Below are 15,323 nucleotides of genomic sequence, written 5' to 3'. Positions count from 1 at the left end.
GTTTTCATAGGAAATGAATACTGGGTTTATTCTGCGAGCACTTTGGAGAGAGGTTATCCAAAGAGACTCACCAGCCTGGGCTTACCCCCTGATGTGCAACATGTCAATGCAGCTTTTAACTGGAGCAAAAACAAGAAAACCTACATTTTTGCTGGAGATAAATTTTGGAGGTAAGAATGACTGCTTTTCAGAAGGTAGCTACTGCTCAGATACAGCCATGTTACAGGCCATGTTAGGAAATCATTCCTGTTAAGCTTAGGATAGACTATAAATGCATCTATATTATTTGGGGGGGGGGGGAGGAGTCATCTATTCTAGCAGTCATCACTTGATGTCCCTCTATTGACAGTCAATAGAGACTATTGGTGCCTGAACTTTCTTATCTACAATCTCAACTGCAGTGAAGAAGAGCAGTTTATAGCCCAATCCTAACCAGCACTGAAACAGGCAGGCTGGCTGGCCTTCACTGAATCCAGCACAGGGTTGAGTCTGGATGCAATGAAACTCAGAGTAAGGGGAATTATTTCCCATTACCCCATGTCATGCGATAGCCACCCAAATAGGGCTACTCAGATCTGCACAGGCAAAATAGGTGGCACAGATCCTAGCAGCCCAGTGTTGGGCCAGACTGCTCGGAAGGGGGGTTAGGCTATGGCCCAAGTGCTGGATCTTGTTCCCACCCACCCCCCAGCCGGGTCTGCCTGCCAGCCTGCCCTCCCTCCAACCTCAAATGACCCAAAAATGCCCGCTCCACACCTTCCCCAAAGCCCCATGCCGGTGACCCACCACCAGCATAAATCTACCTTTGCTGGGCCTGGATCTAGCATAGGGAAGCTGGCACATGTCCTTGTGCCCACCTCTCTGACTCCCATGGTGACACAAATGTGCTTTACAGCAGGTTTGTGACACCCAAAGGCCAGTGCAAAGGCTGCTTTGGATTGTACCTTTCGGCTCACTTAAGCACCTCCTGTGCTCACTTTCTTGGGAGTAAACCCCACAGAGCACAATGAGGCTTACTTCTGAGTAGACATGCATAGTTTTGTGCCATCAGTCCACTATGTTAGGCTTTGCCATGTCTCTGTTTTCTGCAGTTGCCTTCTCATACTACAATCATAGTACCAAAGTATTGTGCATGCAGTCCTTGAATGCACAACCTGAGTTTGGGGTAACGGTTTTGTGCCCCATGGTAAATTAAATTATAAAGGAATAAGAGCTCAATCCTATGCGTGTCTGCTTAGAAGTAAATCCCGTTATAGTCAATGAGGCTTACTCCCAGGCAAGTGTGAATGGGACTGCAGCCTTAATCTACCATTACAGATATGAAAGAGCCAAGTCTCAGTGGGGCAGGGGCACATGCTTTGCATTCAGAGTGACCCAAAGTTCAGTTCAAATAATCTTTGATTAGCATTTAGCTTGCAGGACCAAGAAAGACCACCTTTGCCATCTCTTTGGCCCCTCCCACTAGTCAGATAATACTCAATTAGACTGACTCTGTCTGATGGAGATTCAGACGATCTTAGACGTTTGCTGGAATGATTGCAGTACACCTCTCCACAAAATGTTTGTTTGTTTGTTTGTTTACAGGTACAATGAAGTAAAGAAGAAAATGGACCCTGGGTTCCCTAAACTGATTGCAGATGCTTGGAATGGCGTCCCAGACAACTTAGATGCAGTGGTGGACGTGAGTGGAAGTGGTAAGCCACCATCTTTGTTCACCCCATGATTACCTTTTGGAAATCAGCTCCTTCAGTCTGCCACATGACTGCCTCACAGACATCCCCTTCTGCAGCAGTCACCCAAACCGGAAGTTGCTGGCCATACTCCAGGCAGAGCCCAGAATAAAGGGAATCGCCATGGGTGGGGAAGGGAATAGCGCAGAGGCTGGGAATGCCATAAAAACGGTAGCCCATGCAGATGATGTGTACGTTATGGTTAGAGACGTGGGTGAGATGGAGACATTGAAGGGAATAATAGATTAATACAGCAGGGCCTCGGGAGCGGTGATAAACGAGGATAAAACCAAATGTAATTCTTTTTGGTTGAGGGGGAAAAACATAGAGGTGAGGGCCATGGGGGCTGTTTTTGAAACAGATGAAAGGAAACAAGAGGTTCAAAAGGTGGAATCTGTAAAAATTTTAGGTATAATTTTTGGACTGAAACAAAGAGGGTGGGAAGAGAACTGGAAACTGTGGGCCTCTAAGGTGGAGGAAAAACTGAAGAGGTGGAAAAAATGGAACTTAAACTTATACCAGAAGGCGCGTTACGTCAACATGTATTGCGTGTATGACGTCCAATTTGGCGGCAATCTATCCCCCACTGAAACAGGTGGTGGACAAGGTTACACATCAGGTTTTTGTTTTCTTGTGGGGCACTGCCTTCTTCCCTCTTGCCCGAGCGATGGCATATAAGAAAGTGAAAGAAGGAGGGGTTTGGGCCCTGGGACCTTTGTTCTTGGCGACCTTTATTTCCTATAACTTTGGCAACTGGGCGAAATGGAGGCAGAGGCCACAGGAAGGGGAACCTTTGCATCTGTATGGGCCCAATTTGGAGACACTTGGGCAAAGATGACCTGGGGACAGAAATGGTGGGTGAAAGAAGAGACAGGATACATACTCACTGAGGCGATAAAATGATCTTTGCTGGAGTTCATGAGGGAGGCGGTGACTCTGATGAAGGAGATGGGGCTCTTGGCCAAGCCGTATAAAACCAGTGGGCTGGAAGGGAAACAACTCAAGCGTTACGTGTATGAAACGACAGTACAGGAGTTTATCGTGAGGCCTCACCAAGAGAAACAGCAAAGTAAGACGCACCTTTCTGTGTACCTCTTGCAGGAGAAGGTGGTGCACAGTGCCTTTAGTGAGAAGAGATTCCCCTTTAGTTTATGGGAATTAAGGTGGAGGGCTTTCCATCAGGTCCTCAGGGTGGGAGCGGCAAACCCATGGTTGCAAGAAGATCAGAAGAGGTGCAAGAGGCCGACCTGTTTGGGGTCAGGACCCTCTAGATTGGTAGGCACCCCGCCACTGATAGAAACAGTAGCCCATTTCATCCAAGAGTGTATGCCTGTGAAGGAGTTGTGGAGGGGCGTAGTGAGGGCCTTTAAGTGGCTTGAACTGGCCCAACAGGCCTGGGAGACTATCGTCTCTGGGAAGGAGCTGGCGGGAGGTATGGGGAGATAACGGGAGGTAACCCAAGAGGACGAGTAATGCGGGACAACGGAGCGGAGGAGACGATAGGTGGGAGGTGCCGTGGTCTACGGTAAGATTGATAAATCTGTATGTCCTTTTTGTGCTGGGCATCCAAAGGGGCAAAGAAATAAAGGAGAAAAAGTCCACCAACATGCAGGGATGGGTCCGCTTTGTGGTCTCCAGAGTATATGGCTTCGCGGGTTACAAAAGGGTGAGAACTGGTAGACAGGTGGAAAAAATGGTGGGAATGGTTAGATGGGGTGAATCCACCTATAACGTGATGTATCTGTGTTCTAGTTAAACAGTTGATGTAATGTGACTGTAGTTGAAAATGTAAATTGTCATTTCTTTCCTTTGTATTATTTATTGTAGTATGAAACTTTTAAAATAAAAATCTATTTTCCCCCCTCCCCCCAAAAAAAATCTATATTTCCCAAACCAGAAGTTGGATTGGCATATAGCCAGCTACAGTCAAGACAGGCTTTGCTCTTCAATTAAAATGTCCCACTGTTGTAAGGAAGTTTAAGAAGCCTGACCTTTCCTGAACTTTTCTGGGCTGTCTAAATAACTCCTCTCCAGCCAAGTAATCAAAACCACTTTTAATGCAGCACAGATTGCGGTTAGGAGTGATGCATTCATTGATACCCCAAGGACCAAGAATCCCTCTAAATTGGTCTCCTGAATGACTGAGTACCTTTCATGGGAGCTGGGGTGGGTGATGGCTGAAGATCAAACTCAAGCTTTTAATTTATCGCTGCTCTAATCACAACATGAGGTGGTTCTCATTTGATATTTCTTATGCTAAATATCTCAAGATCTGTTCTGTCCTTGCAGGCTTCAGCTACTTCTTTAAGGACTGGTACTATCTAAAACTGGAAGATCAGAGCCTCAAGATTGTTAAAGTTGGCAATGTGAAATCCGATTGGCTGGGCTGCTGAGCTGTATGATGTCTTCATAACCAAAGGAAACCCAAACTAGTTACACATTTTGTTTTTGTAAAAATCCTATGTTTTACTTGCAACTAGAGATAGAGCTGTATGTTATTTCGAGGACCAGTCTGGAACTGGGACCATCACTAAGTACCACTACTTGTATACAACAATTGATGATATCCTTGGATTAAGCACACTTTCTTGGAAGTTTGATCAAAGCCGTGAGATTTACTTCAAAGCAGATGCATTTAGGATTGGGGGTGGCGAGTACACTAAGGCTTCTTTTTTTTGTTTTCTTTTTTTGTCATTAGTTAATTTAAGATTTTTCTGGAACTTTTCAGCATACAACAAAAAAAATGTTTACTTTTGTAGCCTGAAATGTTGGTGCAATGTTCCATTTTCCTGGGTTGCAGGTTGGTGCTAACAGCAAAACAGCTGTTAACTTATGCTTCCCTGGTTCTTGAGCAAGTCTCCACTGGCTGGAGATCAGTTGTTTGAATATTTTATTATATAAAGGAAATCTCTCTGCACATAGAAAACTAGCATTTAAGAGGAAGACTCGGGTAGAACATTCACTCTCATCTGTTATTTTTCTGCATGCAAGGAGTTTACTTTGTATATGAGGGAGAACGTTCAAACATCTGACTCCTCCTCTGCAGACTGAAGTGATACCTCCAGCAAGACTGTAGATGTTATAGTTTGGTTTTTACATTAAATTCACTGGAAATTCTGTGGATTTTCAATGAACCTTGGTGGGATCACAGTGGCATATATTAATACCTTTTGGGCTGAAATGAAATGTAAATGCATTCCAAATGTCAAAGCCTCAAGAATGAAATCACAATTCCAAAATTACCAAGTTTTATGAACTGAAAGTTTGCATTGCATATTATAAAGGTCCTCCCTCTTTCTGCTCAAATTTGGGTACCTAAAATTGATAAAACTATATGAACGTACTGATGGATCACCCTCCAAACTGAAAATATAACTCAAATTTCAGAACTTACCATTTACATTTGAAATTTGGCCCTTGTCCTTTTTAGTCCAAGCGTGTCATTCTTCTTTATATTCATATTTTGCCCCCAAAAGACACACCCTCTTCCTACACATGGCTCTTATCATTTCTCCATGATTTTCTACATTGTTCCCATTTTTTTTTAACATGGCAATGCAGAAAGACTGACTAAAGGCACAGGCGGCCTCAAGGATTTGCCTTAAGTGTTTGATGCATGATGGAATCATGGCAAGAAGCTGTATGAAAAGTATTGTTTTAAAGTACGTTTTAATTGAATACCTTACATTAAAAAAATAGCAATTTGCTTTTTGCACTTTGTTACCTGCCATAAAATTGCCTTTTTTATATATAAAAGACAAACAGAATGACTCATTTGTGAAGTCAACGTGTTATATGGAAAAGCCAAGTTTAGTGGATGTCTAACTTGTTTCATTTTTCCCATCCTTTATTGTATCAAGGTGATTTCTCCTTTTTTTTTTCTTCCTCTTTCTCTCTTCTTTTTTTATTTTTAGATTTAAAGCATTTGGGGTATACAACGATTTTTGTTGTACAACCTGATGGAATGTTTATGTTGACACAAAGAATTTTTAAGGAAAAAAATGCATCCATGAAATGTCAACGGTATAAATATAGAAAGGAATAAAAGGACAGTTTCAGTTATATGTGGTTGATATCTTAAATGGTTGGTATTCTTAAGGAATTGGACTGGCACAATGATTCTCAAACTTTTAGCACCGGGACCCACTTTTTAGAATGAAACTCTATCAGGACCCACCAGAAATGATGTCATGACCAGAAGTGACATCATCAAGCAGGAAAAATTTTAACCATCCTAGGCTGCAATCCTACCCATACTTACCCAGGAGTAAGTCCCATTTACTATCATTGTTAAAAGCATATACATAGTAGCCTGTAAAAAGTACAGATCTGTAACATTTCCCCAAATGCAGTCACATACCATGGTAGCATCAAGTCTAATACATTAAAAAATAAAGTATTGAAATGAATTGGGACCCACCTGAAATTGGCTCACAACCCACCTAGTGGGTCCTGACCCACAGTTTGAGAAACACTGGTCTAGCATGTTCCAATGGGGTTGAGTTCTCACTGAGGTGGTAAAATAGTCATGGGAAATACCACTTCAGACTACAGTTTCAGCCAAAGCAGACATCACACTTACTAAGGATATGTCTGTTGTGGTAATGAGGGTGTGGTAATGAGGGTGGTAACTGTTGGAAGGAAGGCATGTATGGGAGAATATGGTATATAAGCTATCTAGAGCGCATAGATTGGGTGGCCAAACTTGCTTAATATAAGAGCCACTTACAATAAACTGCAGATGTTTGAAAGCCGCAATATTTAAGAAGCATTCAAATTCTCAAATATATTTACTTTCTTTGGGTGCAATCCTAACCAAATTTCCAGCACCAAGGTAAGGGCAATGCAACTCCAAGTTAAGGGATCAAACACTTCTTTACCTTGAGGAGGCCTCCATGACTGCCACCCAACTGCAGGATGCAGCACATGCCCCATTGGCACAGCTGTGTCAGTAATGGAAGTTTGGTTAGAATTTGGTCCTATGAACATTAAACTCACATTTTAATCCAATGAACTCTCACTTTATACCCAGTAAGTAATTATTAAGCTTGAAAATGTTATATTAACTATGATGCATAAAAGGAGCTCAGCCAACATGTTTCTGTGAGCCGCATACTATATGTCAAAAAGTCACATGTGGCTCATGAGCTGTGGTTTGGCCACTCCATAGAGGCATAGATGTCAGAGCACTGAAGGATGGGGATGCAGAACAAACCACTGCTCTTCCTAAAACACAAATAGAAGAGCACTATTTGACAGGGTCAAATGTCCACCTAATCTAGCATCCATCCCTTGCACAGTGGGGTATGAAGTGTCTTCAGGAAGCTACAAGCAAGGCTTGAAGACAGCAGCCCAACTTGCAGTTGCTTCCAGCATCTGGTATGCAGAGGCAGACTCTGAACACAGAGGTTCCACAGACCCAACATGGTAACCCCACTCACTATTCCAAGAGAAGGATTAAAATGGAGCTGAATTTTCCAGGAACAGAATGACCCTTCATTTTTTTAAATACCCTGCCTTTAGGACACCTTTGGAAGGAAGAAAGTAAGTCACTTCAGACAGTGATTAATGTTGGGCACAATGTTGACACCCATGGAGCCAAAACAAACCCTGACTTTAAAAGAAGGATGAATGTTCATTTGTGTTGGTCCTGGACTTGGCAACCTGTGGGAAGGAGTTATTGTTGCAGTCTCTTAATTTGTTGTGAATGACTGTCAGTCCATGCAATCTATGGCCAAACTGGAGATGATGCTAGTTGTGACATAGCCCTGCAGTGATTGCTTTTTCTTGTGGAAGCACAATCTATTATCACAGCAGGATGTGGAGGACTTTAATTCTGCCTCCTGCTGTGGCCCTGAACTATTCAGGACCTGGGACTGGAAAGACCCCAAACTCTGCCACTGTCAGAGTACATATTCTTGGACTAGACACATGATTTTCAACCTTTTCCATCTCACAGTACACTGACCAGGCACTAAAATATTCAGGGCACACCATCAGTTTTTTGATAATTGACAAAGCTCATCACGTTGCTAGTGGGGGGTTCACATCCCCCCCATGGACCTACAAATACTCTACCCCAAACTACTGTGGCACACATTCATGGTACACCAAAGTGCCGTGGCACACTGATTGAAAATCTCTGGACTAGGCATACCAATAGTTATACTAAGAATAAGACACAGTCATGTGCTCCTGTTTCTAGAGCCTGTCCTTTGGAAAAAGTGAGCTGGGATACCTAGTAAAATGAGCAAACAGCGCCACTTTCAGACCAGACCAAAGACTGCAGCTTTTCATTCCAACAATGTCTATTGACTTTTTTTTCATTCAACCTGTTAGAAAACTGGATCTCCAGTTGGAGTTGCTCTCCAACCCAACAGTAGCAAAAACTCAGTGGCTTGTGGGTTGTTGTGTGTTTTCTTACAGTCACATCAGGTTGTCCAGCCTGAAAATAATTCTATTCTGCTTAACTTTTGTGTCCCCTTGATCTGCGGTTTTTATACCACTGCTGTCAAAGTATTTATTAATTACATAATGTTTTCTCTATTTTTAAAAATCTTACTGTATTAATTTATTGCCCTTATATAATTAATGCAACTGAAGCTGACGCAAACTGAAGCTGAAGCTAATGCAACAAGAAGCTGACGGTACATACCAAGATCCAGGTCTACAGAGCTTGCTTCCTGAGTACACTTCTGTACTGCAGCAAGTCATGGACTCTTCACTCACAACAGGAGAGGAAACTGAAAGCTTTCCACATGCGCTGCCTCCGACGCATTCTCAGCATCACCTGGCAGGACAAAGTTCCAAACAACACAGTCCTGGAACGTGCTGGAATCCCTAGCATGTATGCACTGCTGAAACAGAGACGCCTGCATTGGCTCAGTCATGTCGTGAGAATGGATGATGGCCGGATCCCAAAGGATCTCCTCTATGGAGAACTCGTGCAAGGAAAGCGCCCTACAGGTAGACCACAGCTGCGATACAAGGACATCTGCAGGAGGGATCTGAAGGCCTTAGGAATGGACCTCAACAAGTGGGAAACCCTGGCCTCTGAGCAGCCTGCCTGGAGGCAGGCTGTGCAGCATGGCCTTTCCCAGTTTGAAGAGACACTTTGCCAACAGTCTGAGGCAAAGAGGCAAAGAAGGAAGGCCCATAGCCAGGGAGACAGACCAGGGACAGACTGCACTTGCTCCCAGTGTGGAAGGGATTGTCACTCCCGGATTGGCCTTTTCAGCCACACTAGACGCTGTGCCAGAACCACCTTTCAGAGCGCGATACCATAGTCTTTTGAGACTGAAGGTTGCCAATATCAATCATATAATTAATATACTGCCCTTCTCAAGGAGCTCCATCCTTTTGCCACAACAACCCTGTGAGATATTTGAGGATAAGAGAGTGTGATTGACCCAAGATCACTCAATAAGCTTCATGGCTAAGCAGGGATTTGGACCTGGATCTTCCAGATTTAAGTCCAACTCCCAAACCACTGCCAACATACTGGCTCTCAATTACTATACTTTGATGTTGTTAGCTGCCTTTCCACCACAGAAAAATGTAGCCTCCATCACCAAAGTCCACAGCAGGATTGGCTTTGCAACAGTAGCATTTGCCTCATGCTCAAATTGTGCCTCTGGAAGAAGATCAATATTTCCATCAAAATTTGCCTTTTCAGAAAACTCATTCTGCCAATTATCCCTTATAGACTGGAAACATGGACTCTGCTCAGATCAGACATGAAGAAGCTTGAGGTCTTCCAAATGAGATGCTTGAGACAGATCCTGGGTGTCGCTCTTTATGATCGCCGTCATAATGAGTCAATTTGGATAAGGTGCGATCATCAATCATCAGTCGGAAAGCAAATGCTAAACGCAGACCGAAGTGGTTTGGCCACATCTGCAGAATGAACACCAGTTGGCTGCAACACAACCTCCTCTGGCAAGTGCGACGTTCCTACTGGATAATTCAACAGGCAGCATCAAAGAAAACGTGGCTCAAATACATTGAGGTAGATCTAAGGAAGAGGTGATGGACCATTGACGAGGCTAGGAATATTGCCACCAATTGCCAAGAGTTGAAGCGTGTCATGAATGACACATGGATCCCAGCAGCACCTAAAGCAGCACATTTGTTGAGAGGATTATCTGCTGTCCATTAGCCAGCTAAAGATTGAAGAAGACGATGACGAAGAAGAGCTGCTTTTGACCTCTTACTGTTAAAGAGAAAAGTGGGGAAAAAATAGTTTTAAACAAACAAATGAGGGAGTCAGTAAGTGGTGCTGCCTCTCCAGGTCCAACTCTGCTGGAAGTGGCAGGTGGGAGGTGTATGCATGGAGAAGAGGTGACCCTGCACTGCCTGCCCTTTATGATTGCAGGGTGAAGCTCCAACTGTGGGGCAAACTGCTCATTCTGTGCACAGCTGCCAACTCCAGTGTTAGCAATGGGACTTGCAAAAGGTGGTACAGTTCTTTCAAAAGTAGCACTTCCATTCAAAAAAACTGGAGAAGCTGTGAGGAATGCAGAGAAGTCCCTTTTAATAGAGATTGCTGACAGCGAATGACTCCAACTGCGCTGCTTCTTTATAGCCACTAGATGGTGGACTGTTTTCAAAACAAAATATTCAGTGGGTAGATTTCCACTGGCGCCTTGCACTTATTTCCCAGCCATATACTGTATACAAAGACCAAACCACAGGGCAATGAACAGAGAGCTACATACAGACCCAGTTCAAGCCTGGAGTGAAACGATGGCTTCTGTAGGCATCGCTCATTATACTGTCTGCGTATAGAGAGGTTAGGGATGAAACTGTGGCTCTGGTATTATCAGGAATGTCCCTGGTGATGTTCATGTGTGCAGTGAGCGTTGATTTTGGGAACTGAGCTTTGATTTTGCAGTTTAAATAGATTTATTACTATGATCTGTTTGCATGTACAGGTTGAGCCTCATTATTCACCTGGGTTCCAAGTGAGTTCCAAGCACTCACCTGGATGGCAAAAAGCACTATAACAAATCAATTTAAAAAACAAAGTTTCTTTGCTCTGGTGATTTAAAAACAGCCTTGCTGACCTTTGTTATGTAAGATAAGAGTCATTAAGAAGACAATCCCTCAATCAGTCCTCCAAGCACTTCACTCATCCCTCCCTTCACCAGTGCATACCTGCTCAGGGGGAAGGGAGGGGTCCGCTGGAGAGAGAAGGATTGATGATTGTCAGCCAGCTGCCCTCTCTCTCTCTCTCTCTCTCTCTCTCTCTCTCTCATTAAGGAGGCTATTGTTAAAGGACTGTTCAGTTTTTTAAACTGATTTTAAAGGGATGCATTTTCCCCTTCTCCAGGAATCAGCACATTCCTTCTCATTTGCAGGGGGCCATTTGTGTTATAAAAATCTGTGTATAAATAGGCTGAACCCGTATTACATCCCCATCACTATTCATTCCAAGGGCTCAAAACAGCATAGACAGAGGATACTTGGAGCCCAATCTTATCCAACTTTCCATCGTTGATGTAGCTACAATGCAGCCCCCAGGTAAGGAAACAAATCTTCCCCTACCTTGAGGAGGCTTCCATGATTGTCCCCCTACCATAAGATGCAATGCATGCCCCATTGGCACAGCTGCATCCATGCTGGATAGGATTGGGCCCACAGTTCCCCATTCATTCAGTACCTAAATGTGCTTCCTTTTAGCACAGTAGTTGGACTGTATGCCCTTAGACCACTGACTGCTGGCAGACAGCCCCCCTTTGCCACTGACCTGAAAGGACAGGAGAAGGAGGTTGCAGGGCAGTGTGGTCAGCAGGAGTTTTGCAGCGGTGTTAATTGTCTACAGCAAAACAGGATGGAGTAGTGGTTTGGGAGTTAGGTTCAAATCCCCACTCAGCCATGAAGTTTCCTTGGTGACCTTGGACCAGTCACTCTCAGCCTCAATGACCTCACAGGGTTGTTGTGAGGATAAAAGGAGGAGAGGAGCTATGGATACCACCCTGAACTCCTTGGAGGAAGAGCAGTATTAAAATGTGAAAAATAAAAATACTCCTCCCCCCTAAAAAAAAAAAGGCAAAGAGGCACCTCTTAAAGTGGTGTCCTCTTATATTTAGCACTGCTCCTTTTTGCCCCAGCGTGGCATCTTTTTCAGTGGCTGTTGGTGTCCCTTCTGCATCTCTTTTTAGACTGTGAGCCCTTTGGGGACAGGAAGCCATTTATTGATTTATTTGCTACGTGAACTGCTTTGTGAACTGGTTGGTTGGCAACCTTCAGTCTCGAAAGACTATGGTATAAGCCTACAGCACCCGGTATTCCCAGGTGGTCTCCCATCCAAGTATTAACCAGGCCTGACCCTGCTTAGCTTCCGAGATCAGACAAGATCTATTTTCTGTTGAAAAGCAGTATATAACAATTTATTGGTAATAATCATATTTTAAAACACTACTTTAAAAAGTATTTCAATAATTGGTATTCCAATTAAAATACCAATTAAAATACTCCAATTTATTATTATGCCAATAAAATACTCCAATTTATTGTTATACCAATAACAATTTATTGGTAATAATCATATTTAAAAACACTACTTTAAAAAGTATTTCAATAATTGGTAAATACTTAAAAAAATTGGTAAAAATTAAAATACTGCTGTTCCTGCACTGGAAAATTTGGAGAAACTCCTGCCAATATTTAAAAAAACAAAAACAAAACAAAACTGGGAGTTTTCCTGCTGATTTCCCACCCACCCACGCTTTCCTATTCTGTAACTGCAAGACTACACCTGGCACCAAATTTGGGGGCTCATTCAATAGTATGCAACCATGCAACATCACTGCCTCCTGAATCTCACTCCTGGTTGTGGAAGGGCGGGATGCCACAATTCCAAGAAACCCAAGGCTAGAGACCTCAGAATCCCAGCCTAGAAGAGGTTCAAACTAAGGAGCTAATTCTGAGCGCAGGCTTTGTCTGGTGCCTTGAGCTTGGCCTTACAGGAGAGCCTTGTAGGGCCATTGAGAGCTGGCACTGAGACTGGCGCAAGATGCCTGATTGCCCCCCTTCCTAAATTTTCCTACAAACCAGATGTTTGTTGTGTCATGTCCCAGGCCCTGGTGATTTCCCCCCCCCCTCCATTCTCCTCTGGCCTGCAGCCTTGGGGACCCTCACTGCACCCTATTTATGCCTGAATGCAAATATCTCCTTACAAGTAGACTCAGAGACGACTGAGCCAGTGTAGCCAAAGTGTCCTTTTCTTATCTCTTTGCAACTCCACTTTTTTGTGGTGGGAAGTGGGGAATTCCCCACTTGCTAATTGCCCCCCTTTTTTAGTTCTGGGTTTCCTCTTTCTTTTGTCTCTCAGAGTAGTGGGGAGGATGGGGTGGTGTGTTCCTGCCAAGCCAAGCCAACTCAGGAAAAAGATTCTGAGGTTGTGGCTGAGAGTTCAATGATAGCATCAACTTAGTGGCTTCAATGTGCAAGAACTCATGATGAGAACAACAGTGGAGCCCAGTCGAAACTGTCAGGGGCTCTTCTAATCCAGTCCTGTTTGCAGGATGGCTGGCCAGGTGTCCCAGTGGGAAGCCCACAGGGAGGTAATGCCCCTCTCCCACCTTGGCTCCCCTGAAATGGGCATTCAGAGGCATCTTGCCCCTAAAGAAGGTGGCACGTAGCCATAAGGACTGATATCCAGGGATAGTCTTGTGCTCTGTGCATTTGTCCAACTTCTATGAAAGTCATCTAAGCCAGAGACCATCAGGACCTCTTGCAGCAGAGTCGGCCCTCCTACAGGAATGATATACTCTGGAAAGAATTCAGTGCAAACAGTGGCAGTTTTGCCTTGGGGAGAAGGTCAGTGTTTTCCAAGACTTGCAAACAAATTAGCTTTTGTACATGGTGTAGGAGCATCTGCAAGTCAAAACGTGGTCTGCTGCCAAACACACAAGAGCAAGTGCTGGTCCAAAGGTTGACTGCCATGAGTGGTTCTCACACAGGGGCCAGTTATCTTAGGCTGTAATCCTAACAACTATCCAGCACTGACATAAGGGCAATGCAACTCCGAGGTAAGGGAACCAACATTGCCTTACCTTGAGGAGGCCTCCATGACTGCCCCCCAACTGCAGGATGCAGCATATACCCCACTGGCACAGCTATGCCAGTGCTGGAAAGTTGATTAGGATTGCGCCCATAGAATCATAGCATTGGAAGGCATCCACAAGGTCATCTAGTCCAAGCCCCTGCCTGTAGCAGGAAATCCTCCGCAGAGCATCTCCAGCAAGTGCCTGTCTTCGAGCCTCTGCTCGGAAGATCTCCAGTGAGGGAGAACACACCACCTCTCTCGACAATCTGATCCACTGCCTGACCACCCCTGACCATTCAGAACTTCCTGATCAGGGTGACTGGGTGTCCACTTTTCCAGGGCATGTCCTCCTTTTTAGCCTCCTGTCCTGGAAAAAAATTGAAGGTCTTCCTTTTCCCTGTGAGCAGCCCCTGCAGGCAGCGCATAGCCTTCTTGGAATTCATAAATTTAATGTAATATAGTTTTAAATTTAATAAGTAATCTAGTGTTCAAATTAACCACATGAAATCAATATATAGGTCATTTATCTGCTAGGGTTTCATTCCAGAATCCCTAGTGGATAAAAAAAAATCTGTGGATAAAAAAAAAAAAAACAGTGGAAAAATAGATTTAAAGACCCACTTCCAGGTTTCTTGTCCCTCCATTGTGCCTAATAAGGTTGTGTCTTTACATTCACAGGGGTTTGATTCTGGGACTTCCTTCTGATACTATAAAATGCATTAAATAAAAGCAATTTTAACAAAAATTAAAAAGTGCATCCCTTTACAATTGTGGTTTGAAAACAGCTTTTCTAACTGTTGTAGCAAGGCAGTCAGCAATTAGAAATGCAAAGGACCCCCTGCCTTTGCCTGGCTCAGCTGAAGAATGGCGTGATCACTTGCATGACTGTCTCTCTGCAACAGTAAGAAAAGCAGTTTTTAAAACTGTGATTTTAAAGGGGTGCATTTTTCCCCTTCTCCAGGGATCAGCATGTTCCTTCTCATTTGCAGGGGCCATTCGTGTTGAGTCAAATCAGCTTATAAAAAATCCATGTATAACAAGGTTGGACCTGTATGAGTACTTCTAGCTTTCCTTTTGTCATGTCCTACATTTTTCTTGGGTATCCGACACTTTGGGGTGTCTTGTCCTCTTTTGTGGTTATGACATCTTGGTACCCTGTTCCTGATGTCCAACAGGAATCTCCTCTCTTGCAGTTTGCGCCCACCAGATCTAGGTCTGGTTCTCTAGCTCAGGGGTGGGCAAACCTTCAGCTTTAGGGTTCCTGGACCTAAACAGGATGTATAGAACAAATGGACCTTTAACAAATGTATAGAAGAGGGTATTGGGCAGGAGGTCTGGTCTAGAGGGTAGAGCCTCCGTCTGCCTGAAGATAACATCCACAAGGTCGCCAGTTCGAGGCCACCGGCACCGTGCGACCTTGGAGCAGCTGACAAGCTGAAGCCGAGCAATTCCATCTGCTCTGAGCGTGGGAGGATGGAGGCCAGAATGTGAAGCACCTTGAATGTAGTGGTTCTTGAAAGAAAGAACCTTCTTTGAAATTG

General features: G+C 44.0%; 1 protein-coding gene across 1 annotated transcript in view; it reads left to right on the top strand.

The window, feature by feature from the left end:
* The window catches only part of MMP2 (matrix metallopeptidase 2), a 41,870-nt gene extending 36,078 nt beyond the window's left edge, over positions 1 to 5,792 (top strand). The window contains exons 11-13 of the mRNA XM_066636939.1: positions 11 to 170; positions 1,585 to 1,694; positions 4,020 to 5,792. Of these exons, the coding sequence (XP_066493036.1) occupies positions 11 to 170; positions 1,585 to 1,694; positions 4,020 to 4,123 (374 nt within the window). The 3' untranslated portion in view covers positions 4,124 to 5,792. The remainder of the gene's footprint in view (positions 1 to 10; positions 171 to 1,584; positions 1,695 to 4,019) is intronic.
* Positions 5,793 to 15,323: the final 9,531 nt, after the last annotated feature.

Source organism: Tiliqua scincoides, chromosome 9 (genome assembly GCF_035046505.1).
Source record: "Tiliqua scincoides isolate rTilSci1 chromosome 9, rTilSci1.hap2, whole genome shotgun sequence".
NCBI classification, from domain to species: Eukaryota; Metazoa; Chordata; class Lepidosauria; order Squamata; family Scincidae; genus Tiliqua; species Tiliqua scincoides.
Note: the sequence above shows the minus strand (reverse complement) of the source record. Positions and strands in the feature narration are given on the sequence as shown.